Source organism: Nymphalis io, chromosome 28, assembly GCF_905147045.1.
Source record: "Nymphalis io chromosome 28, ilAglIoxx1.1, whole genome shotgun sequence".
Lineage (NCBI taxonomy): Eukaryota > Metazoa > Arthropoda > Insecta > Lepidoptera > Nymphalidae > Nymphalis > Nymphalis io.
In genome coordinates, this window is record NC_065915.1 from 7,081,831 (window position 1) to 7,108,357 (window position 26,527).

At 34.2% G+C, this 26,527-nt stretch overlaps 1 protein-coding gene across 1 annotated transcript; it reads left to right on the forward strand.

Moving 5' to 3' along the window:
* The first annotated feature begins 1,510 nt into the window (after positions 1-1,510).
* On the forward strand, positions 1,511-25,316 carry LOC126779037 (uncharacterized). Its single transcript, XM_050502786.1, has 7 exons — positions 1,511-1,633; positions 9,859-9,982; positions 17,146-17,309; positions 19,099-19,214; positions 19,943-20,035; positions 24,010-24,102; positions 25,212-25,316. The coding sequence occupies exons 1-7, from the start codon at positions 1,525-1,527 to the stop codon at positions 25,314-25,316; spliced, it is 804 nt and encodes a 267-aa protein (XP_050358743.1). The 5' UTR covers positions 1,511-1,524.
* Positions 25,317-26,527: the final 1,211 nt, after the last annotated feature.

A 26,527-nucleotide genomic window follows, 5' to 3' on the forward strand; every position in this document is an offset into this window, starting at 1 on the left:
CATGTGCAACCACACAGGGCAGCTAGTTATGTAATAAAAATGTCATCTTTAATTGCACCTTTAAATGAAATCTCTTGAACATATAGACAGCGTCCCCCTTAAAATCCAAATTTCCCATTATGTATTTCTTACTACTTGCCGGGCCGGTTGGCGTTGCAGATACTTGTCTCTCAGGCCGAAGGTTATGGGTTCGATTCCCACCCAGGACAGATATTTGTTTGCATGAACAGGTCTGTTTGTCCTGAGTCTGGGTGTAATTATCTATATAAGTATGTATTTACAAAAGAAAAGTAGTAAATGTAGTATATCAGTTGTCTGGTTTCCATAGTACAAGCTCTGTACAAGCTTAATTTGGGATCAGATGGCCGTGTATGAAAAATGTAAAAAAAAAAAAATTTTTAAACGCGCTATGGTTTAAATTCTATTTTGATAGCCGTCACAATAAAATAATTTTAATCAATTAATATGAATAGCACAAGGTCTCTTTCAATGTAGACCACTTCACATACTTTCGTTTTAATTTATTAAATAATAAACGCGCGTTAATTATTACAGCTCGTCTGAACATTATAATGCTTGGTCAAATATAACATCACAATCTTATAGGGTTCTGTACTAATTTTACAGCTACAAACTTACTTAAAATTTAATATAATTTCAAAGTTAACTTTTATAATTATATGTTTTTTTTTTTTTTAATTTCTTTAGTATTACTAAAGACCTACATTAATTCGAAATTGTCCGTTTCTCTTAATTATAACAAACCTGTGCTTTAAAATGTGAGTTACTTTTACTTTTCCAATAAATATTTTATTGTCTTTTATCGTGAAATGTTTATTGAACAAGTTGAATTATCATATGTATATTTTGGATTTATATAAAAATGATATATTTAAATAATGTATATATGATTATAATAAATACAATAGACTATATTTTGATCTATTTAAAAAAATGTAAAAAAGTCTAAATTAAATTTAAAAAAAAATTGTGAAGGCCCATAATAGATTCAAAATCAAACAAACTATTGAAACAGATAAAAAAATCTTAATTTAATATACGCACAGTTATGACTTAAGATAAACTCCTTGCGTCCAAAAGAAAGTATACAAACACCATGGCCTATAATAACCATTTAATATACAAATACGAGAGAGATGGAAATAGAACGAATATTATTAAAAATAAACATTGTCTCCTTCGCACTTAAGTTTCTTTTCCCCTACGTGTGGGATCGACGGCTGTATATGAATACGAAGTATGTATAAAGACGACTTTCACACCAATGATTCAGTTCAACCTTGAACGTGAAAGCACTAGCACATTGTAATAATAAAAAAAAAGAAAAAAAAAACTTAAAGCGAGGCGCGAATTTTTGACATTAACGTCAAAATGGCGTCGAAATTAAATTTAATAATTTTCGTGCTATTTTTTACAAGCGTTAAAAGTGATAGTTTATTTGAAAGATCCTATGAATATGTTATAAATTTAGGGAAGAATTTAGCGCCAAGTTTTAATTCGTTAATGGACTGTTTCGGTGAGAGGGACGCGTGGTCCTGTACGAGGGAAATGGCGGGAAAGTTGCTTGACAGCTGGGATAAAGATGTAGACAAGCAGAGGAGGCTATGGGCAGGTAATTACACAAAAAAAAATTGAAATTATATTTGTAATTTAAAAAACCTGTGTGCTTAAAATAAAATTTCAAATTATTTTAACAAAACAAAAAAAAATCGATTTTTGTAAACTATTTCTTGAAAGCTTTTGAAATAAATTTTTTTTGTACATCTTAAATATAATTATTTTATATAATATCATTCTGTAATAAAATATAAATGTAATTTGATAAGTATTATAGTTACTATACAAATGCTAACCGCATGTAGTGACACAAATTCTCGGAGTATTTTTTCATTGAACGTAATTTCGATGATATGGGCGATAATTAACCTTCAGTACAAAAATAATACAAATATTGTTTTGGTTTTGTTTACTTGGAAATATGAACATAAAAAACGGCAGTCATTTTGAAATTTTATTTATTTATATACGTATAAGCTAATTATATGACAACTGGTTTTTTTTAAAATAATACTTGTAATGCCCGTTTTAAGGAATTAACTATTCCTATTTACACCTCCGGAGAGGCCTATGTTCAGCAGTGGACAACGATTGGCTGTTGATTGATTTACACCTCCAATTAAGCGTATAGCTTGTGATAGGAGACAGACGGGTTAGGACGACAGTAGACAAGGGGTCAGGATAGAACCTTCGACTAACAACGCTAGGCGCCCCGTAAACCATTGCGCTATTGACGCTTTGATTCTAGATTATTCATAATCACTAAATACAATGACATACTTGATACAACTACAAACAAAATTACAAAAAGATACGGTCGTATGTGAAAACAGTACATTTCAAGGGAAGATCAAAATTGATGATTTTCTTGTGATACACTAGCTTGCCTCGTGGTACAACCCACGTAATGTATTGCCGCAGATCCTGGGTACTAACCCAGGGTCGGGCCATTAAAAAGTTATTGGGTTATTCTGTCTAAAAAATCTCAGTAGCAGTATGGAGTCTTGAACAGTGTTTACTCTTCCGTGCCTCGGCCGTTAAGCCGTTGGTCCTGTGTCTGAACTCCGGTGGTGTCGGATTTGCCGTCCCATCGCATCATAAGAGCAAGGCAATAGAGAGTGCACCTGTGTTTGCACACACACTTGTGCACTATAACATGTCGGGCGCGGTTAGTCTAGAAATCGGTCAAGATGACATTTCTTAGAATTTCTACAGACGAAGTCTAACCATAACGGTACACAGTTTATCCTATGTTCTACTAAAACAAATTTTAAAAAATACCCATTTATTTTAATATAATTACAATTATTTATGCGATTCGCTCGGTTTCATCTCTATCGTTGCGTATCGCTGGTCTATAAACTTATACAATAAATTGGCTACTTAACGCGACTAACAAATCGGATTGATATATTCTGATATTCTAATCCGAGTGTTCAAACAAACATTTCATTTTATATAATTTTAAATATTTGCTGGTGGTAGAGCATTGTGCAAGCTCGTCTGGGTAGGTACCACCCACTCATCAGATATTCTACCGCAAAACAGCAGTACTTGGTATTGTTGTGTTTCTGTTTGAAGGGCGAGAGAGCCAGTGTCATTACAGGCACAAGGGACATAACATCTTAGTTCCCAAGGTTGGTGGCGCATTGGTGATGTAAGCGATGGTTAACATTTCTTACAATGCCAATGTCTATGGGGGTTTTTGACCACTTACCATCAGGTGGCCCAAATGCTCGTCCGCCTTCCTAATCTTTAAAAAAAAATCTAATAATTGAGACCTTTTCTTGTTATGTCTTATTAAAAAGATACTAAAATGTTATACATAAATATTATACCAGAAGATGCAACGAATTTCAAAGGTTTTAAGTATATATTATCATTATAATTATATCTAGCTGTGCTTTACAGTTACCGCTTTTATATAGACTATTTACCCATTAAGAGAGGATTTCATATTCTTTTAACAAATAACATATTTTTATATGTTTCTTTAACACCTCTGTTTAACACAAACTAACATAATGAAAGTTATTTTATTGTACCGCAACTCCGTAAACTGATAAAACAATAATAATCTATTCATGCGATTTCGACACTTGTGTTCATCGTTATAAAGCATAAAATACGTAATTGGTTTAATATATCAAGGAATTTGCCGAGATGAAACAATTTATTTCAAAGTCACGGTGGTTAAATTCAAATTTCTATTAATCGTTCTTTTTAAATCTTATTTGTTAACCGTTTATAAATAAACGAGGTTCAGTGTTCGACGCGTATTTTTTTTCTGTATAAATTTCGAAATCCTGATTTGTTTAAGAAGAGTTAAATACATTATTTAAGCAAAAAAAAAATAACCTTTTTTATACAGACTCGCCAACTTCGCCAACTAATAAATTTAAATAACACGTGAAGAAAACGTATTACTCCATAAAGTATTATATGGATGATAAAAAGTGTAGCGTTAGTATTCGTCGATATCCAAGCCGGATAATTGTTTTGTCCCTTGCAGTTACACTAGCTCACTCACTTCGGTGAGTACCGAAACACAACAATACGAAGTATGTACTGGCTGTTTTGTAGAATATCTGATGAGTGGGTGGTATCTACTCAGAATTGTTGCACAAAGCCCTGCCACGAAGTAATAATTGCCCGTTTAATATTGATTGAATGTTCCGTTCACAATTTTTCGAAATTTTACAATCTGTCCAGGTTTTTAATAAACTAACGGTACTTACGATTTTACGTTGACATATACACATACCAATTGTAATGGCGATTGATTGAACGGAAACGGATATCATACAGCGTCTAGCTGTGAGCTACAAACAAAGTATAGTGTTTAAAGTCTTATCTATAAAAAATACATATACGTACCAACTTTGGTCGCAATCGTTCAAACGATTTCTAAGTCTATTTATTTCAAGCTGATACACAATCAATATATATATTAATAAATAAATATCGTGGGACATTATTCACCCACGGCTATCTGATCCCGTAATTAAGCAGACCTTGTGCTATAGACACCAGACAACTGATATACTACATATACTACTTTTCTTTTGTAAATACATACTTATATAGATAATTACACCCAGACTCAGGACAAACAGACATGTTCATGCACAAACATGTCTGTAGTGGGTGGGAATCTTAACCACAATCATCGGCGTGAAAGGCAAGTATCTACCAACCACGCCAACCGGCTCAATAAATAAAATCGTTAATCCTGTCTGACTTTCAGCGTACAGACAAAACTATTCAGTCTGGATTGCTGAATTTAAACGTTCATTTTATAACGTAACAATCGCTATGAAAGGACTTTTGGAAATTTAAACTTTAAAGTGATTAGAAATTCAAAGTGACCATTTTTATCCGCACAAACTTGGGAGGGGCAGCTAGTTAAATTGATATAAATCAAGGCTTTGACCATAAATGCAATTACTGATGACATTCGAAACTTCACTGGTGATACCAGTAACTGTGTGAAAGACTTGAATCCCGGTAAATTGCCTTAAATGGTAAACCAACCTGTCATCGTTTAAAAGAATAGAAAGTGCCAGCCGAACAAACTTCACCTCGATACGATGCGTAAATATAGTTCGTTTTAAATTATTAGTTTTATTACAATATCTTATTAACAGTACTTAACCTACTATGTGTTCTATATAAGCGGTTAAACTGATATTTAGCTTATGGTACCGTTGACAAAACAATAATAACGTAATAATAATAATTGTTTATTTGCATAAAACATGATAGTATACATTTTAACAATACACATACATGTCAAGTCACATATATGACATGCAAATCTTATTATAGATCTTCTTATTCTTATAAGCTTAAATTTAATGATAGAACACGAGTATTTTAACATTTCAGACTTCTATGTAACCAACCTATCTATGTGGTTACATGTGGTTACATGGTTACAACTGCCGTTTTTCTTTTTTTTTCGGCGACTGGAACTCGCTTTCCTTTATGGGCTATTAAGATAACCTGTGTTAAGGATAGCAAATTACCAGCCCCCAGGATTGGTAAGCTGTACAAGTAAATGATAGCTATTTAAGGCTTGAAGTAAATAACCACCACCACGCTGCTCCAATGCCGGTTGGTACAATATACATGTGGCATAATTTAAATGAAATTAGACACATGCATTTTTTTTAACTAAAATATTAATTGAATTAAATATATAAGAGGTATTTTTCTTTGTTTTGTTAAGCTCAATAGTTTTTCAATAGATTTATTTTGGCCCTTTTTTGGATTTAATTTTAATCATTTTTTTTAATTTTCTTAGCGGGTCTTAGATTCTATATCTAAATTGTAAACCCGATCTAGTTGTAAATTGTAGTTCCGATTCGTAGTCTTGTAACATTACGATTCAAAAGATGCTTTGAAGAGCTTACTTGAATTCAGTTAATTTCATTTAAGCGATCAATCGCTTTACAATGAGTTTGTAAAGCGATTTATGAAATTAATATTATAACCAAGATAAAATTCTCAAATCGTTGATAAATGTGTCAGAATTCTATTTGACTCGTGCAGGTTTCCTCGCGATGTTTTTACTTGTTTCTAAATTATCTGTGGTGCACTCGGATTAAACCTCACGGAACTTGATTGAGAACTATGTTTTCTATCGACTGAGCCAACTCAGTAATAAATGAAATAAATTGGCTTAAAAGAGGGTTTGGGGGTTACTCCTCCACATTGCTCCAGTTTGGCGTGGTGGGTATACTCGTACACGCGGCAGCAATTCGCCTGACACGTGATGGTTCCTTAAGGATATTTTCCTTGCTCGTGATGAATTATAAATATTAATTGAGATGCCCACATCGACAGCCAACGTTATATATTAATAAATATAATTAAAAAAAAAAAACAAATTAAACTTCATTTATTAATGGAGGGAAATTAAACCACTCGTAAGACAGACTAAAAAAGATGAACATCTAGAGAGAACACAAGAAAATGAGCAGTTACTTACAATTAAATTACATAGTTAATTAAACACATAATTACATATGTACACACGCTATTTATATATTGAGCAGTGATCTTGTACCGTAAGAAATTCAAGTACAAATGTGAAATTATTATAATTTTAACAAAATGGTGTATCGGAATTTCTCATCCCATAGTTTAAAATGTGGGACGATTAATTTTACGTATTTATTATAACCGGTCGTGTTTTTTAAATAAGTAGAAAGTTCTCGGTTCGTCTGTAATTATACGGAAAGTGATATTAGGGAATATTTAATTTTATGTAAGTAAAAGAAAGTTATTTTAATTTTATTTAATCTGATATTATTTGTTGTGGATGTATGAATGCAATCTGCGTCTTTAAAAAATAATAACTTTTTTTATTCTTTTTCTGATGTATCTAATAGTTAAGCACAAAATATTCTGCCAATGAAAAAAACAACTTATAAAGTCCAGCCGCCGTAAGAACGCGTTTCTGACGTCTGTCCGTATGGCTATCATCATTGACCAGATGCGTTACATATGAATAATTGTTGACATAATCATTGTGGTGTGGATATCAAAAATATTGTTTTATTATTTATTTAGTAATTTTTCAAAGTTTTTTATGACATTACATTAATTACTAGGCCAAACAAACAATATTTTTATAGTAAATTCTGTAACTCTCAAAACGCATAATCTAAGCGGCCTGATATTAACAGATAATTTAATTACCAGAATTATTTACGTTTATAATTACCGCTTCGTTTCGAAAGTACAAAATATTCTTCCCTAAAGCAAAAGAATTTAACACAGATAGAATTATTTCAAACGCGATGAAATCGAATGCTATCGCATGGATTTTCATACATTTTTCACAGTGATTACGTCTGTGACTAGTCACTAGTGAAATTCTGTCAAAGGGCCATCGCTTTCGATGTTTCAAATCCCTCGAGCGTACCTTTTTGGCCAATATTTATTATCAATTTTAACAAATTAATTAAAAATGTATAAATGAACGTACATAGACTTACATATATACACTTTATTTAATATATACTTGTTTAACAAACAACTTTCACATCGTGATAGCGTAATAACAAGATTAAGATTGAAATATACACACCGCACGCTTTAGATATTCGTGAGATATGGCAACATTTATTAAAAAAATGTTTTCGCCCGCGTCTTTGGAGAAGAGGGTGGTAGGTGTTAGATTCATGTATCTTTTTTAGTTATCAGTTTCTTACTAATTACTTTGTTGTCCCCCCCCCCAGGGTACTGGTTGTGAAAATTTATGGGGGATTGCCTTCTGTGAGGCCAGAACTCGGCATAGGACGCCCTCGACTCGAGGCATCACGGTAGCATGCACAAGCGATGCGACGCCCCACAATAAACGGAAGTGGATAGCGCTAGTTTTTAGAAACCCACTTCATGTGGGGGAAACGCGTAAAAGTGTGTCCAGCACAAAAAAGGACGTCGTCGACGTCTGAAAGGAATTTCACTTTCGTGACTTTACACATCCCCTTCAAAATGAGGTCTGATGATGGCAGCTCCAAGGGCTGTGCCCTTTTGACTGCGGTATCATTGTTTGCCATCCGTTACAAAGGACGAGTTGTTGGGTCGGGATAGATATATACCAAGTAACGAAAATCTAGCCAGCGTGATTCAGAAACGTAAATAATTTAATAAGTGCTATCTATCGGTACCAACTTGTAATTCGATCACAGTCTAGAAAACAAAAGACTTTATATCACGTCGGTACTTGTTTAATTTCTCCGTTGTGGTGTTGTGCGCTAATGGCTGCGAAACACGCATGCTCCACTTTTGAAACCTTGAAACCTTATTACAAAGTATTGAAACAATGCATCGCGGAAGTTTTTTTAGTGCGCTTAAGAAAAATATACACAAAAATATTAAATTTAAATATGACTATTAATATTTTCTCCAATGCGTTGATATAATAAACTATATAGACGCCTAAAGGCTTTTCTTAGTTACTAGCTAGGCCTTACTAATATTATAGATGCGAAAGACAGATTGTTTGTTACACTTTTACGTCTTACCTATTCATCTGATTATCATGATATTTTGCATATCCGTTGTAATTGATACAGAATGGACATAGGATATGACATCACCCCTCTCCTTAAACGGTTCGCTGCGTCCGGAGACTAGTATATAAATGAGCCAAGGTTCGAATCCGGATAAACACCACTGCTTTCATGTTTTTAATTCGTGTTTATAATTCATCTCGTGCTCGGCGTTGAAGAAATAATCGTAAAGAAACCGTTTTCTCCGAATTCGAAATCGTTGCCGTTTATCTTCTTTTTCTGCTAACAATCAATTTACGGTCCCGGTCGAAGTTGGTTCGGAATACAACCGGAAGCAGTCGTAGCCCAAAGTCTCAGCAAGAGTAGTTTCTTGGACTGCACAAACACAATTTGTGCTATGGTCGCCATGGAGATAGTGCCCGCTGAACGATTTTGAAAAACAAATGCGGTTCGACGTTACAATGTCGTTTTGATGCTCGGCTTTAGTATAGGGTCGCTTAAAGCGTCCGTTATATATATCGGTATATGATATATCGGTGTCGGTTTCGTAGTCATTCGTATTAATTAGCAGAATTAACGGTGTGAAAATTCAGCTGAGGTTTATTTTGGGAGGTATTTCGGTAACGCATGTATGGATAACAGGATGCCACCTGTCAACAATACGCAAGGACTAGCGTACAAGAGCAAAGCATAGGGATAGGTATAATAAAAGCCTTAGTAAACAAATGCTTTGCCAAAAGCTATTATGTTATTGTAATTCCTTAAAGTATATAAGCTAAATCATCTTTTATACAAACAAAATGTATTAAAATGTGATGCTGTGTTTGGTCTTATGAAAAGTGAAACGCTTCGCATTCATTCATTGAATACAAGCAACCATTCATTCTTTTATTCCCATTGTCGCTTTATAATGAATGAAAGTTATTCTCAGTATTAAAAAATTGTCTTTGATTAATTATAATCTTCAAAGTCAAATAGATTTTAATTCGTAAATTAATATATACTTCTTTTCCCTCAGTGGTCTAAATTCGTATTCATAAATGGAATATGTGGAAATTTCTACCACCCGTAAGCAAAACGATTCGTTTTTGAGTATAAGTATACGGATAAATTTAATATAAAGGTACATATCCGATAGATGGGTTAAGGCCGCCTTTCCTCTAGTGTATATTTGAAGCGTCTTCTACAATGCTGATTACGGTATCAATTATTTTATTTAATTTATCAGTATAAGCATAATTTAATCTTGCTTCAGATGCTGCGGACGCTGAAGTGAGATCATCAGGCAGATCATTTGAAGAAATGCCTTCGAAACTTGGAGAAGAGATTGAACTGTCTCTGGCGGGGATCACTGACTTCGTCCAAAGGGGCATGGCGAGGTAAGTCAAAAGGCATTCTAATTGAATAGTAAAAGACTACGAGACCATACGTAATACCATAAGAAAATTTACTTCGCCGTAGGGTTTCGTGCAAGACCATCTAGGTAGGTATCATCCACTCATTATTCTACCGTCAAGCAGCAATACAATATTGTTGTGATCAGTGTAACTATAGGCACAAGACAGAAACATCTTGGTTCTGGTGGGTGGCGCATTGGCGATGTAAGGGATAGTTAACGTCTTACAGCGCCAAGGCTGGAAACCGAATGATAAACTGTTTTTATTGTATAATGGTCGATGTTGTTCATGCCTTTAAAGTCGTATCCCTCCGTAAAACTATCTGCTTAAGTTGTTAATTTTATGTGTTCAGTGATAAGATAATCTCAATAAATAAATAAATTACATCTTTTTATAATATTAATTCAAATTAGGAATTCTAACTATCAATGAAAACTAATTGTATCGTAAGGCCGTATTAAAATATCGATCTCTTCCAAGCAACTTTAGTCAAAAGTCAAAAATATTTATGAAATAGAAATGGTCATTTATTTCATATATAAGTTTGTTTGTATGTATGTATGTATATATGTATATATATGTATCTAGGTTGGTATATTACATATTTGTATTAAGCTCAATAAATTTTAAGTATAAGTTGTTCGCACACTATGCCCGATTAATGATCCTGGCTAAAACATATAAACATTTCTCTTCACAGAGGTTGCCTGGAAGAGATCACTATTATTGATAAGGCCGCCTTTGCATACTGTATGTTCTACCTGCTATCATATGTTACTAAATGTTTGTAAAGTGTGCACAGTAAAGGATTAATAAATAATAAATAAATAAATAAAAATAAACACCTTACACTTGAGAGGAACCGGCAAAAGAAACTCAGCGGAATTTTTAATGTCCGTGGTGTACTAGTTGTACAAGATACCAAGTTAGATGTTATAGGATATGTACATACACAGATGTATATAATATATATGTACATATATATAGGCAATAAATCAAATAGTGTTATTGTAAGTAATGTAATGTCGTGTCAATTACGATATATCCTCAATATCAAGGTTTAAGGAGTGTTTGTTCATATCATTATTACTTAATCACGATAATCCGAGATGGCCTAGTGGTTAGAACGCTTGAATCTTAACCGACGATCGTGGGTTCAAAGCCGGGCAAGCACCACTGAATTTTCATGTGCTTAATTTGTGATTATAATTTATTTCGTGCTTGACGGTGAAAGAAAACATCGTGAGGTAACTTGCATGTGTCTAACTTCATTGAAATTATTTCACATGTGTACTCTACCAACCGCGTTAGAGCAGCGTAGTGGAATAAGCTCCAAACCTTCCCCTTAAAAGGGAGAGGACGCCTTAGCCCAGCAGTGGGACATTCACAGGCTGTTACTGTACTGTACTGTACTGTAATCACGACACATCACAGTTGCAGACATCGCAACAAGATAGTATTATGACTGTGTATATAAATTTGTTATTTTTTTTGTAATTTTAATTAATGTTTTATTATAATCATTACTTAATATTTAATTTCCTTTTGTTTTTGTTATATATATTTTTCCAGTCATTTATTTTAACAATATGTTTGCAGTGTATGTTTGTCCTGAATAAATAGCCCCCGCTGCTAGGATTAGATTTTATTCCACAATACTGTTGCAATGCGGGTAGTGGACCTGTGGCACATTTCCATCCGCCACACGCAGGTTAAAATTCACGTATTCCAACGACAGCCATCCTAATTAATATTAGACAAATATTATTATAAGCTAGTATTTGCCTGCGTATCAGGATGGAGCGAGTATTAGGTAAAAAAAGTAGCCTATATCCTTTCTTGGGGTTCAAGCTTTCTTCATGCCAAATTTCATCAAAATCGGTTCAGTAGTTCAGCCTTGAAAGCATAACAGTCAGACAGAGTTACTCTCACTTATATAATATTTGTATAGATTCTACAGCGTTAATGTATGTTTGTTATGTCATTACGACAAAGTCACTGAACTGGTGAAAGCCGAGATGGCCTAATGGTAAGAACGCGTGAATCTTAACCGATGATCGTGGGTTCAAACCCGGGCAAGCACCACTGAATTTTCATGTGCTTAATTTGTGTTTATAATTCATCTCGTGCTTAACGGTGAAGGAAAACATCGTGAGGAAACCTGCATGTGTCTAATTTCATTGAAATTCTGCCACATGTGTATTCTACCAACCCGCATTGGAGCAGCGTGGTGGAATAAGCTCCAAACCTTCTCCTCAAAAGGGAGAGGAGGCCTTAGCCCAGCAGTGGGACATTAACAGGCTGTTACTGTACTGTACTGAACTGGTTTTAATGAACAATAATAAAAAATCACTTTTTAACAATATATAGGTGAAATGAAATGTCGAAAAGTTAGTCGGGAAGTATGAAAGTCGCGATTTGTGTCAGAGAAACCGAGATCGATGGGTAAAATTAAGAGCAAATCCTTAAGAGAAAACAGTTTCCGACATGACTCACGATACTGACCGCTGTCGAAACTCGTTTCAATATGATTTTATAGGATGCTTAAAGAGAAAGCGAAAATTATGAACATTCTTCGATTATTATACACACAAGTTGGACAGACATTTGTGTGCATGAACATGTCTGAGTCCTGAGTCTGGGTGTAATTATCTATATAAGTATGTATTTACAAAAGAAAAGTAGTATATGTAGTATATCAGTTGTCTGGTTTCCATAGTACAAGCTCTGCTTAGCTTGGGATCAGATGGCCGTGTGTGAATCATATCCCAGGATATTATTACAAGTCGATTCCAACTGATTTTACTAGGTGGCAAGGCTTCATGCAAGTCCGTGTAGTAAAAGATTAATAACATACTAGTAAAAGTACAGTAAAAGATTAATAACACCCAGATGGGCTTGCGCAAAACCTTATTTATATATTTTTTAGAGCTATTTGCGAAGTACTATACCATTTTGTTTCTATATATTTAATAACAATCAATGATAAACAATATAAATACAATCAAAGTTATTAAGCCTTAAAATGACGATGAAATACCAAACGATTAAAACTAACCTCACTTAAAAAGGCTTTGAATTATAAATCAACTTTTTACGACTTCCGAATACATTGAAACAGACCACGGAACAAGTTTCAAACTGCACATACATGGTATTTTGGGTTATTTTTAATTTAGATAGACGTATCGGCCTTCATGGTTCGCATGTGGTGTAAACGCCATCGACCGTTGTCACACCGTACGACGCATCGTGCACTTAGGAATGTACTGTTGTTTTTTTAAAACGCTAGTCGACATACTGAGGTCGTAGACGTTGGGGAAACATTGCAGCGTAAACATGAATAGCGTCAATACAAAATGTCAAAATTCAAAACAGCGCCCATGAATTAATTTGTTTACTATTGTTGCGATCAAGACGCCGTTCGCTGTTAACATATTTATTGACAGCTGACGCTGTGTCGGGCCTTGCAACGTCGAATGGAAGTTTAAGCTGACGTGGAATGTTAGGAATAGAGTTTGATAGGAGATGTTAGCTTTAATGGTCACAACTGCCCGTTAACAAATAGATAGATATATAGAAAGATAAAGTATCTTTACATGGAGTCTAAAATTATTTCTGTTACAAACTAGATCTTCTTTAAAATTAAACACAGTAGGTAATATTATATTTTAATGTTTAACACTGGAATAACATATCACAACATAGTGTAAAACATAGCCCCGCCGCGTCTGTGTGTTTCAACGTGATAACCTTAAAACTACCGAACGGATCTTCATACACTAGACGAAGTGATTCATGAAACCTCCCGTTTAGGTGTATAATTCATTAGGCGTGTGAAAATGGGCTGAAATATGACGGTGAGTGTTGAAGATGTCGGAAAAATCATGCCGTATCAGCCCAACTGGTGCACTTTCATACCTGATGACATATAAGTTCTACGAGGTAATTTCAAATGGACATTTTTTTTATTTATGGTTATAAGTATCATTATCATTTTATACTAGTAATACATGTATATAAATGAAAAAATGCTAGGTATTAAACCTTCGAATGACGTAAAAACTTCAAGGGCTTACTTACTTTTGAATGGCGTCTTTTGACGAATCCGCTCAATATATCATCATATATATGACTACAATTTGTTAATAAAAAGTGAGCCGAAATAGGTGACGGTCATTTGTATGTAGATCATACGTCAATTCCGTTAGTGAAAGCTGCTATGTCGAGAATATCGATGAACGGGAGTACGATTTCCGTTTTGGGTATTCATACCTTACCATTCTAGCTATGGTGTCAAAATTAACATATAGAAACTACCATAAAGTCTCTCTTTGCTTGGATATAATTAATTTTTAATTAATGTATTATAATAGCTGTTTATTTATGCATCAAAAGTAAGCAAATGAATGCAATATAATAATAATACACAATATAATGGTTTATCTATCAGCCATTCAAGAATATTTTTTTTTATGCAATTGGTACGCGCACTGGCAAATGGGCCTCTTGATGGTAATTGGTTACCACCGCCCATAGACATTGGCGATGTAAGAAATACCAACCATTCCCTACATCGCGAATACGCCACCAACTTGGGAACCAAGATGTTATGTCCCTTGTGCCTGTAGTTACATTGGCTCACTTACCCTTCAAACCGGAACACAACAATTCTGAATATTGTTTTTTCACGTTAGAATATCTGATGAATGGGTGGTACATACCCATATTACAGGGCTTTTACAGGGCTTGCACAAGGCCCTACCACCAAGTAGTTTCACTAAGCACTTCCTAGCTCGACCATTAGGTCAGCTCGAAGATATCGACTTATTGTATAACACATAAATACATCCGTAATCCGTAACAGCCTGTGAATGTCCCACTGCTGGGCTAAAGGCCTCCTCTCCTCTTTTTGAGGAGAAGGTTTGGAGCTTATTCCACCACGCTGCTCCAATGCGGGTTGGTAGAATTCACATGTGGCAGAATTTCAGTGAAATTAGACACATGCAGGTTTCCTCACGATGTTTTCCTTCACCGTAAAGCACGAGATGAATTATAATCACAAATTAAGCACATGAAAATTCAGTGGTGCTTGCCCGGGTTTGAACCCACGATCATCGGTTAAGATTCACGCGTTCTTACCACAGGGCCATCTCGGCTTGCACAGGGCCATCTCGGCTTATAATCGGCATAAATACATATAGACATAAAATATATAATACATAGACATAAAATAAGGTATTCGAACAAATGTAATGTGTGAAATTCGAAGTACTAAATTAAATATTTGAACTGTCTATTAGCTCAGAGATTTCTTTGAAGAGAAAACTTAAACAAACAACACAGGACGCGCTTGTTTCTACTTTCAATGCTTAAGATATACATATGTGTAAGCAAAATAGAATGAATAACAGTTAATAAATAAGAGTTTGAGCTGAATCAAAAGTAAATCAGTGTTTGTAGAAATGACCGAAATGTATGTAAGTTATATATTTATTCGACATATCACGTGATCAACAATTTAATTTAATAAGACGAAACCGAAGGTCTAAATCGCTTCAGCAATTGTTAAAAGCTCGTCGTCTAACCCTCTAGGCTATATATTAAATCGATACAAAAAAATCTATATTCGAAATCTACACGTCTTAATGATACGGTAATTTTACAATTTATTTTTTATAGTGTAGGTAGGATGGACGGGCATATGATGGTAAGTGGTCACCAACGCATAGACATTGGCATTGTAAGAAATGTTAACCATCGCCTATTTTGCCAATGCGCCACCAACCTTGGGAACTAAGATATTACGTCGCTTGTGCCTGCAATTACACTGGCTCACACACTCTTCAAACCGGAACACAACAACTGCTGTTTTGCGGTAGAATATCTGATGAGTGGGTAGTATTTACCCAGGCGAGCTTGCGCAAAGTCCTACCACTAGCGAATTTTAAGTGAAGCTACCGATTAGGAAGATATATATATATAGAGTTATGGTTCCGTTATACAAGATTTATTATTCCAGCGCTAAACATCGTATCAATGTAAAAACTCACTTTTGCATTTATAATATTAGTGAGCATCTAAATTGTACACTATAGAAAAATTGTTTGAAAATTGAAAACTCGCTAGATTTATTGTACTGGAAAGTTATTTACGATAAAATTCTGTGACATAACAATCGCTTGAACGTTATAGAAGTTCATACGCTGCAGCGTCATCTAGTGAGTTAGGACAAAACGTTCTTCATGAAAAAACACATATATATGTAGCAAATTTAATGGTGATCTGTCAAAAATTATGGAAGACTGCTATTCTCAAACAGATAAACCAACACCTACACTTTATTTTTTTCTTATTAGAGGTCATATTTTGCCTTCAAGATCACAATTTATTAAATACTACTGTAATAAAATATAAATAATGTTCTCCGGACCGATTTCGGCAAGTTTGGAAGTATTATCATTCCTGTGCCTCGTAAGGCTGTTGGTCTCTCATCAGAACTTTCTCCAGTATATCCAATGGACTACTATATATATAAATATACATAATGTCCTACGGACCGTTTTCGGCCACGGTGGCCAATCTCAAGAGGGAATAGCCAACTGCGCGGGAGATATTATAGTGTACAAGTGTCTGCGCAAACATAGGTGCGCTCTCTATTCCCTAAATCTCATAATCCGATGGGACGGTTATCCGACACGACCGGAAAGAGTTCAGGCGCAGAACCAACGGTTTTATATTAAAAAAAGATTTACAAAATATATCAAAAGAGAAGTTAGTATAAAAGGCCAGAGATTTCTTCCAACACACACAAAAAGTAAATAATACAGACAGATAATTCATTAACAGTTAAGCATGTACAAACATACAAAACTCAAATAACTTGACACTCAAAATATACCCTCAGTTACATAATATAGTACACGTTCTTACTCAAATACTATATATATAACTAATATGCATATACTCTTCTAGATTCCAGGCTACCTCTGTGTCAAACTATATTGCCATGTGTTCGGTTAGGTGTAGCCAACAAACAGACACATAAACTTGCTTTCGTATTATATGTTCAATTTTTGTTTCAGCTGAAACTGATTAGGGAAAAGTCACTCCATCACTCATGAAAATAATACTCTTTATTACAGAGCTTTATCTAGAAAGAAGCACGATGATGGAGGAGGTACAGACAGCATAACAATCTCAACATCAGGTAATGATGAGAAGAAAATCAAGAAGAAGAAACAGAAACCATCGAAGATACAACTAATCCAACCAGTCATGACGCCCATGAAGAAGATGGAGGAGAAAGGTCGGAATTTTGGAAGAGTACAGTCCTGGGTTGTAGGACAGAATGAAACCACTAGAAAGGGCAGGGATATTATGACTGACGCATGGAGTCTTGGAGCTAAAGCGTTAGACGCAATGGCAGAGCATGCTTTAGACACTGAAAACTCAGAAAATGGAATCGTAGACCGCAGTTCTGTAGAAGGTTCGTATGGAGCTTGATCTTATGCTATATTTCTTATTTTTGATTCTTGATAGTTTTGATTTGATCAAAGATTCATTGAGTAAATATATTATAGAAAAGGAACAGATTGCTCTTTTTAAAAAGGAGTTTATTTCACTAGAATCACACCGTTGCTCCGATGCAGTAGGTGGATAAATGTGCCGGAATTTCCACCGTTGCATGTATATTTCCTAACGATGTTTTCCTCCCCCGAGTACAAAATGACTTATAAACAAATCTAGCTTGATAGTTTTAAATAAAACGATAGTATATACGTCTGTCCGTTTTTTATTGTCGCCTGTTTGATTATATAGAATAGTTAGACAATATAGCTACAGGCACAAGGGTTATGACATCTTATTTTCCAAGATTGGTGGCAAGAAATATTTATCATCCCTTACTATGGTTCATATTTCTTGTAACTACTTATCATCAGGTGGCGAATTTACCACAAACCTATTTTAAAAGAAAAGTATATAACAATAAATATATTTTCATATTTTAAAGTGATGAAAAATGTAAAGATTCCTCTATAATATTTATGATAATTTCGTTTCTTTCTGTTTGAAGTGTATCGGTGAATGAAAACGGTATACGTAAGTGTGTTTTTGAAAATAGAAATATCTCTTTTAGTTATTAAAACAAATACACCAACATTAATTACGTAGTAGAAGTAGTTAGAAATATGATTTGTATGGTAATTAAATAGTGATTTGTAGTACGTAAATTCATTTAAGCATGGCATCATTGCATGTTACATGCACGTACAAAGATTTGCACCAGTGCGACCAATTTTTGACCGTTAAGAATGCGTTGGTGCAAATGTTTGCCCCCAATCTTGGTAGTTTTTTCTAATTACACGATACTTTAGAAATTCTTAAGTCAATTGTAAATAATGTTAAAAAAATAACTGTCTGTAATTTAAGTAATTTGTTTACTTAAATCAATTGACTTGAATTTGAATGAATTACAATCTTCTATATAAGCATTGGGTATTTATAAACTGGTCACCCATGACCAAAACAAATTGGTCAGTGATTGTCAAACTTGTTTCCAACGTCGAAAGTTATTAAAATTCATTACAAGGACCTATACCTATGGAGTTATCAGCAGACTGAGTAGGACTGAGCTTATAGCGGCGATTTTAGGGACGACAAATAAAAGGTCCAATTTTTTTTAATATAGTTTGTGGTAACTAAGACAGTGCAAACATAAAACAAACTTTAAAAAGTCTTCACGACATCTTATTCTCTTTTTTATTACACCGATTTCAACTAAATTGTGGAATTACAAAAATGAACCAAATCGGGCACTGACAATCCGAAAATTCAAAAGCCTTGGAAAATGTGCAAGCGTTACATATTCAACTAAAAAGATTTTCAAATGAAAGATGTTTTAATATTCGCGGATTTCTCAGACATTAATTTTAATAATTTATATAGATTATATTTTATCGACTTGTATGATATGTAATTCATTTCACTATACATTTTTTAGAAATTGCACGTAGTAATTGTTGTAGAAAGTAATACAGTAAAATCTAAAGATTACTTAATTTTGAATGATTTGTTTTTTTATTATTTAAAATTAGAACAAAGAGGCAAGAAGAAGAAGAAGAAGAAGGCTATTCTGAAACTGTTGATATTGGGAGCTGTGCTTAAAGCGAAGATCGGAACGTTATTACAGATTCTATCATTCAAATTACAGGTAACTAACATTTTATTTTATTATTATCAGAATCACATTTTCTATATCAAGTATTACAAACAGTATTTAAGAATAAACTCACCGCAGAAGACGGTCGTGAAATGTGAGAAGTGATATGCGATATTGACCATAATAATTATAACATTTCAATAATACACGCAACAAAATAGTATATCAGCATAAGTCAGTTGTTAATATTTTAGGGGTGAGTAATACAGAACTGCACTGCAGTCCTTGGTTTTTATATCTTTATATATAAAACAGTTTTATTCAATTACATAGTTTTAATTTTACTTCAAGTTCCGATAATAACTTAACCGACATTGAAAACGATTTTTTTTACATTTTAGATCTCGAAAAATGACGTCATTCGGGTCAAACTTGTTTATTTATCTCCTGCTATTGGAATAGGTATTAAGATACATTGACCGAACCGTGAAATTGATGGGTGACCTTTTCTGTTATGTAATATCGAAACAATTATATATTTACATTATGTATAATCCCGTTTCATGATTCAAAAGCTATAAGACACTTGATTAAAGAATTTGTTTTTGTTGTTATCAAGTTATGTTTAAATATTATTTTTGATATTTAAATAAAACCTATAAATAAAAGCCTTATTTATAAACGTTGTTTTGCGGGTAGATAGTTAAACAACGAAAGAAAGAGAGAATTTATATATCTCAATATTGGCTATTACTAATGTTTTCACTTAATAATTTCAGGTGAAATTCTTTATAATCGCGCTGATCGGCTTGGCAATCAACTTGGCGAGGTTCTGGGTGGAGTTGAAAAATAAGCACCAACAACCACAGAAGGTAGGTTCTTAATTATAATATAGTTTTTTATACTAATGTATATATATACAGGGTGATTTGATTGAAAGAGATATGGCATTCATTTGCAATATAAGTGTTCGTTTTGTTGAGTCCAGGTGACTTCTTCGTTGACTCGGAATGTGCTAGTTGACTTCCTTGAACGGATGTTCGTTGTATTTCTGGGATTCTGGATTCCTTAATCGGTCTACAGGGTATTCATCCAGTCTAACCATAAGTCGTCCAGTATCGACCATTATAATATAACCCCTAGTATACTTAGCCATTTCAATGTTTTATGGATTGGATTCCAAGACCAATTTATGTCAAACCGCATAGCACAGTTTAAGTACAAACTGACATGTGAACTGGTTCGATCCGGTTCGGGTGCTTAATCACTAGATCAAACTAGTTATGAGTAGAATATTTTTATTTATTTAATTAAATATATTTTTGTATCTTTAACATAAGAATATTGATTACTAAATAACTTATTTAAATTATATGTAGTCATACTGCGTCCTTAGTCTAGTAGTTTATAAGAGCGTGAACCTCGAGGTCTAGGGTTTTTCTGTGGGTAAATTCTTAATAATAGCCCGGAGTCTGGAAGTTGCCACATAAGTGCTTATAACCACGTGCCTCAATATATCACTGACCGCTCGTGTCAGATTTGACATTCCATCCTAATATTATAAAGGCAAAATTGAGTTAGTTTATTAGTATGTTTGTTACGCTTTTACGACTTGACTCTTAACTACTCAGCCGATCATGATGTAATTTTGCATACACGTTGTCAGGGGGACAGAAAAGACTATAGGGTACCTACGACCTGACCCCTTCCCTACACGTGGGCGAAGCTGTGGGCGGAAACAAGTCGAATATAAAAGTGAGGTTAGAGAGAGTACATCTGTGTTTGACCCCACACTTATCAAGTATTACTGTTTTCCTTTAAGAGATGCGATGACCTATGACCAAAATCAGCTCAGTGGTTACCACTTTAGGTAATTGCACGTTAGAAGATGGATGACGTCACGGACGTACGACCAACTTGCGCAACGAAGCAAAGCTACAGAGAATAATTATTTACAAAACAATGGTCAACTATGAACCGTGTATGTTCTATAGTAATATATACGCATGTATGGCCGTAAATATGATTTCGCGTTTCCGCTGCGCATCGTCGCGCAGGTGTGCTCGATGCATTATGTATTTATAATTGCAGAGAACGACGCTGATAAATACCACCATTAACTATTTAGCTAAACCGTTATGTAATAAAATGTGAATAATGTCGTCAATTATATATTATTTATATGTTATTCCAACCGAAGAAGGAGTAGGTATAAAATATATATATATATATATATATAGACGAACCGGTTGGCGTGGTTAGTGGATGTTTGCCTCTCACGCCGAAGGTTGTGGGTTCGATACCCACCCAGGACAAATATTTGTGTGCATGAACATTCCGTTGGTCCTGAGTCTGGGTATAATTATCTATATAAGTATGTATTTACAAAAGAATAATTGTATATGTAGTATATCAGTTGTCTGGTTTCCATAGTACAAGCTCTGCTTAATTTAGGATCAGATGGCCGTGCGTGAAAAATGTCCCAGGACATTATTATTATTATATAAACGCTAGATTTGCTAATATCTTTGATAAATAATGCATACAAACAAACAATTCTTGATTAATAAATATTTATTTATAATACAACAATATTCCACTTAACGACTCATATCCACTTTAATTTCACTTCCAAAGTGCTGATAACAACATCGTCGACATTTCAAGACGCCATTTTTACGTCCACAAGGAATACCATAGATTAGTTTAGATTTCGTCCAATGATATCATTTTAATTCAAAGTCAAAGTTGTTTGTTTTTCTTTCCTCCTCTTGTAGTTGGTATCTGCTATAATTCCTCTGGCTGTTACTGAGGATTCAAACCCTCAACGAAATATTAAATTGCATAAGTTAACCATTTTTTTTCCACACGTGGAATCCTTAATGAAGTTACCCGGGCCATTGGGGTAATCTGGTAATGTGCGATTCGTACCCACTGAACCCCTCGACCATCTTCGTTTGATATAACTTATCCGCGGCACTTCTCAGAAGAAGAAGTGACCGCCATCCTTCTCAAAGCAGTTCGGCAAATACTCGAACCCCCGCTTCACGTGTCTATTGCCTTAGGTTGACACCGTATATTTTAAGCCACTGCGGGAGGGCTGAGACGCTCCCTTCGTCGTACCCGAATCCCGATCCACCATTTTCATTTTTTAAGATGACTCGTAGCTTTTGTCTCATTTAGGCTTCGAAGGTCAGCATAATTGCTTAGAAGACACGTTTGCGGTACCGTTTATCGTTGTTTTTGCTACTTCGCTAGAGCCCTCAAGCTACCCAACGAGAACAAGTTTACAGTTATCATAAACGTAGCTAAGACTTGAAAATTTATATCAATTTATTGTTTACGGCGCTAACAAATTGGTATGCAACCAGCACAATCACTGGTCTGACGGCTTTTCTCGACCAGATATCATAAATCGTGAACAAACATTACATACCCATACTTAGAAAGGTTTATCAAAAAACCTGATATTAGATATTCAGTCTACTTTCATATTTATTGTTTTATATAAATTTGCTGATAAATAACTCTACATTTGTATACTTTATTACCAATCGCATTTAAATTAAATTTATTGAAGCTTATTTATTATATATAGATAATCCTGTATTGAGTTTATGTTTGTATTTTTAACATGTTTATAAGGGCTTTATAAATCGCTCCCATCTGGGTAGGTACCACCCACTCATCAGATATTTTACCGCTAAACAGCTATACTTAGTATTGTTGTGTGTCCGGTTTGAAGGGTGAGTAAGTCAGTGTAACTAAAGATACAAGGGGCATAACATCTTCGTTCCCAAGGTTGGTGGCACATTGGCTATGTAAGAAATGGTTAATATTTAATACATCGCCAATGTCTATGGGCGGTGGTTTCCACTTAACATCAGGTGCCCCGTTTATCCGTCCGCCTACCTATAACATAAAGAAAGTTTCATTAATATTTTTTCGTACATACATAACATTACATATTGAGAAGCAAAAATTTTTTATTAATTTATGGCTCAATGTTTCTTTAGTTCCTTGATTATAGGAAAATTCAGTGTGCGGGTTTGAACCTGCAATCTTCGTTTAATCACATAATCTAAACATAAAAAAACAGTGAAAGCAGATCTCACAACAAAGTGTCAATTAATAAGTAATTCTGCATATTTATATAATAAGTGTGTTACAGGAAGCCGGTTAGCGATTATCGATGGTCGTGACCGCGTCCGAATTAGGGTCAGACTATTAGTGTCAGTCAGTATAAGGTCAGACAGTAGTGAAAGTGACCTGAGCCGGATTGCAACTCGTATTGCGATTATAAATTCTTTTAAATTTGTCGACTTTCTTTAATTTCTTATAAGTATTAACATAATAACAAAATGACTAATATATATTGAAGGTAAAGGTAGAATATATATAATATAGAAGGTGCAATATATATTAAAGGGGATAAAAGTTTGTATAGTAAACATTCATTTTTGAAAAAGCAATAGAACTGGTCCTTAGAAATTTTGATCACAATATATATAACTAGTGCTTTACATTTGGGTATGATAAAAGACAATATTTACGGTCAAAGTTGAATAAACTTTTGGAGACATTGTCTATTATAAATTACTTTCATTTGTAGCCAATAACGACGCTAATAATATAATTTAGTAATACTAAAAAGTGCATTAATACATCAAGGAACTTGTCAGTGTTTTGTCGATTCGAACTGGCGGTAACGCTTGACAATTCACGAAAAGTTATTGTAATATTTTATTTGTATACAAATGTAACTGGCTAGTTAGCCATTGGTTCAAATTAATGAAAATGAAGCCTTTAACATACAATCTGTATTTTGAAAACTGAATGTTTACAGGTGATATACTACGAACATGCTCAGCATCAACACCATTACGAGCACGAGGAGGAACCGGGCTGGGGACCATGGTCCAGGAGTATGGAGCCTGAGGTAAAGTTCTATATTCGAGTTTCAAATAATTATATCGTACTATAAATGAAGATAAAAGAAAGCCTAGTGCAAAAGCGCAACAGCATTGCAGCAAGCTCGTCGCTCGTCACTCTTGTGATTTTTAAGGCTGTAGATTCTAAGATCATGGATTCAAATCTTTTATACGGTAGCAGCAGTAGCAGGTCTGCAGTTGGCATAGTTTGAGCCGAATGAATTGCTGTCATATATCACTTGTTAGCATTTGAATCGTTCAAACCAGGCAAGCTCCACTATGTTACATATTAAGCAATTGTGTTTATTATTCGACGTGAAGGAAAACATCGTGAGGATACATGCATGTGTCGAATTTATAAAACATGTGTTCCACCGACACGAATTAGAACAGCGTGGTGCAGCTAGCGGAATTCTTTAATATATAATAAATATGATGAGATGATCAGTACACCTCCTTACCGCTTTATTTATTTATTACATGTCCTTCTCCCAAAGGTTGTCTGGAAGAGATCGGTCTTTTAGCGATAATACCGCCTTTTCTACAAAATAGTTTTTGGTTTTTTATGTTTGTGTTTAAAATGATTCTGTAACTCTTTTGGTGTATAATAAAGCATATTCTATTCTATTCTATAATAAATATGTAAAGTAAGTCTAAACTTCCTAGAGACTAAACAAATAAACAAAATACTAAATCAGTTTGCATCTTCTTTTTGTAGATTAATGTTATATTATAATATTTATAATATTAGCTTATATATAATATTCGCTTTGCGTCGGGTGGAAATCGGGAGGGACTATTTTATTTAAATTTGTCTTACAAAAAAAAAATTAAAAAAAATACATTGTTATATTTACAGAAATATAATTCTGTAATATTAATATGTAAAATATTTATGTTTCAATGTAATATTAAATAAATTTAGTTGATGTAATTAAATATTACAATTATTTCTTAGATTGATGCAAATATTTGACGTTTAAAGAAATCTTTTGAGTTTAAAAAATATCGCAAAAAACCGTTTCTGATGGAGCTCCCCCCCCCCCCCGCACGCACTATTTTTTTTTAATTAACAAAATGACATATATTGACAGTGGAATTCATTGGTTACTTACAGGAAGCTGAATCGGAGTTAGGTGAAAATATAAACAATTCGCCGTACAGAGCGCACGAGAAGGCGGTCCCGGTGTATCCGTCCCGGCCGCTCCTAACCCTCTCCTAATTTAAGACGTTAATTAATTTATTTATTTATAGTTCATTAGTCAATACAATACAATATACAAATTAAATTATTTATAAAAAAAAATCGTGTTTTTTTTTAATTTGCATTTTTGTACTTACTCAACCCTATTTGTAATTTGTTGTCATAATTAAAAAAAATAACATAAAAAAACTCAACTAGCAATTTGTATTAATTTTAATTAAACTCATTAGATATTTAACATCCAGAGGTGAAACTGATTTTATAAAAACCTCGAATTGCTATTTTTAAAAGTAGAACATCAAATCATAAAAATCTATGTAAATAACTTACTATATTACTCTTAAAAATCCAAACACACATTTAAACACACTACAAAGTTACGCCAATATTTTTTTTTTCTTTTCTGGCCAGTATCTACGCTGTTTGATATATTCTGCCAATGTCACCTATAAAATACATGATATGAGATTATTCTTTGTAGAGACAAAGGAATCTCCGAACTTTATTATTTATTTAGAAATTATTATTATATAAATACGTAGTAGTAATATGGTAATTTACCTACCTCCTACCCATAACATTATAATATTATTACGCCATAGACATTGGCGCTATATATAAGAAATATTAACCATCCCTTGCAACGCCACTTAACTTCCTGCTTCCCCCTTTCTTCTTAAGTCCACGCGAGCTGGTTCTCGATGTCACCGCCTAACTGTGACATCAATTCCATCGCGAACAAAGAAATTTGGCAACTCCTTTCTTTGTCGCACTTCCAAAAAATGGAATTCCTTACCAGCTCACGTGTTCCCCTCCTCTTACAACCCGGGTTCCTTCAAACGAGGCGTGAAGAGGCATCTTGCGGGCCGGCAAGGCGAAGGCGGCTAGTGCAGAACGTTTTTCCCGTCTGTACTGGCCGTCGTCGCGTTTGGACTCTACTACCACTTACCATCAGGTGGAGTAGATTCATTTGCCCTGCCGGCGAATATAAAAAAAAAAAAAAACTTGGGAACTAAGATGTGCCTTGCCTGCAGTTAGAATGGCTCACCCTTAAAACCGGAACTCGATACTAAGTATATGTTTAATTTGCATTTTTTTAAACGTTTACGTTTACGTTTGCAAACGGGCCATCTGATGGTAAGTGGTTACAATAACCATGGGAACTAAGATGTTATGACCCTTGTGCCTACAGTTACACGCACACACTAGCAGATTTTTCAATGAATTAA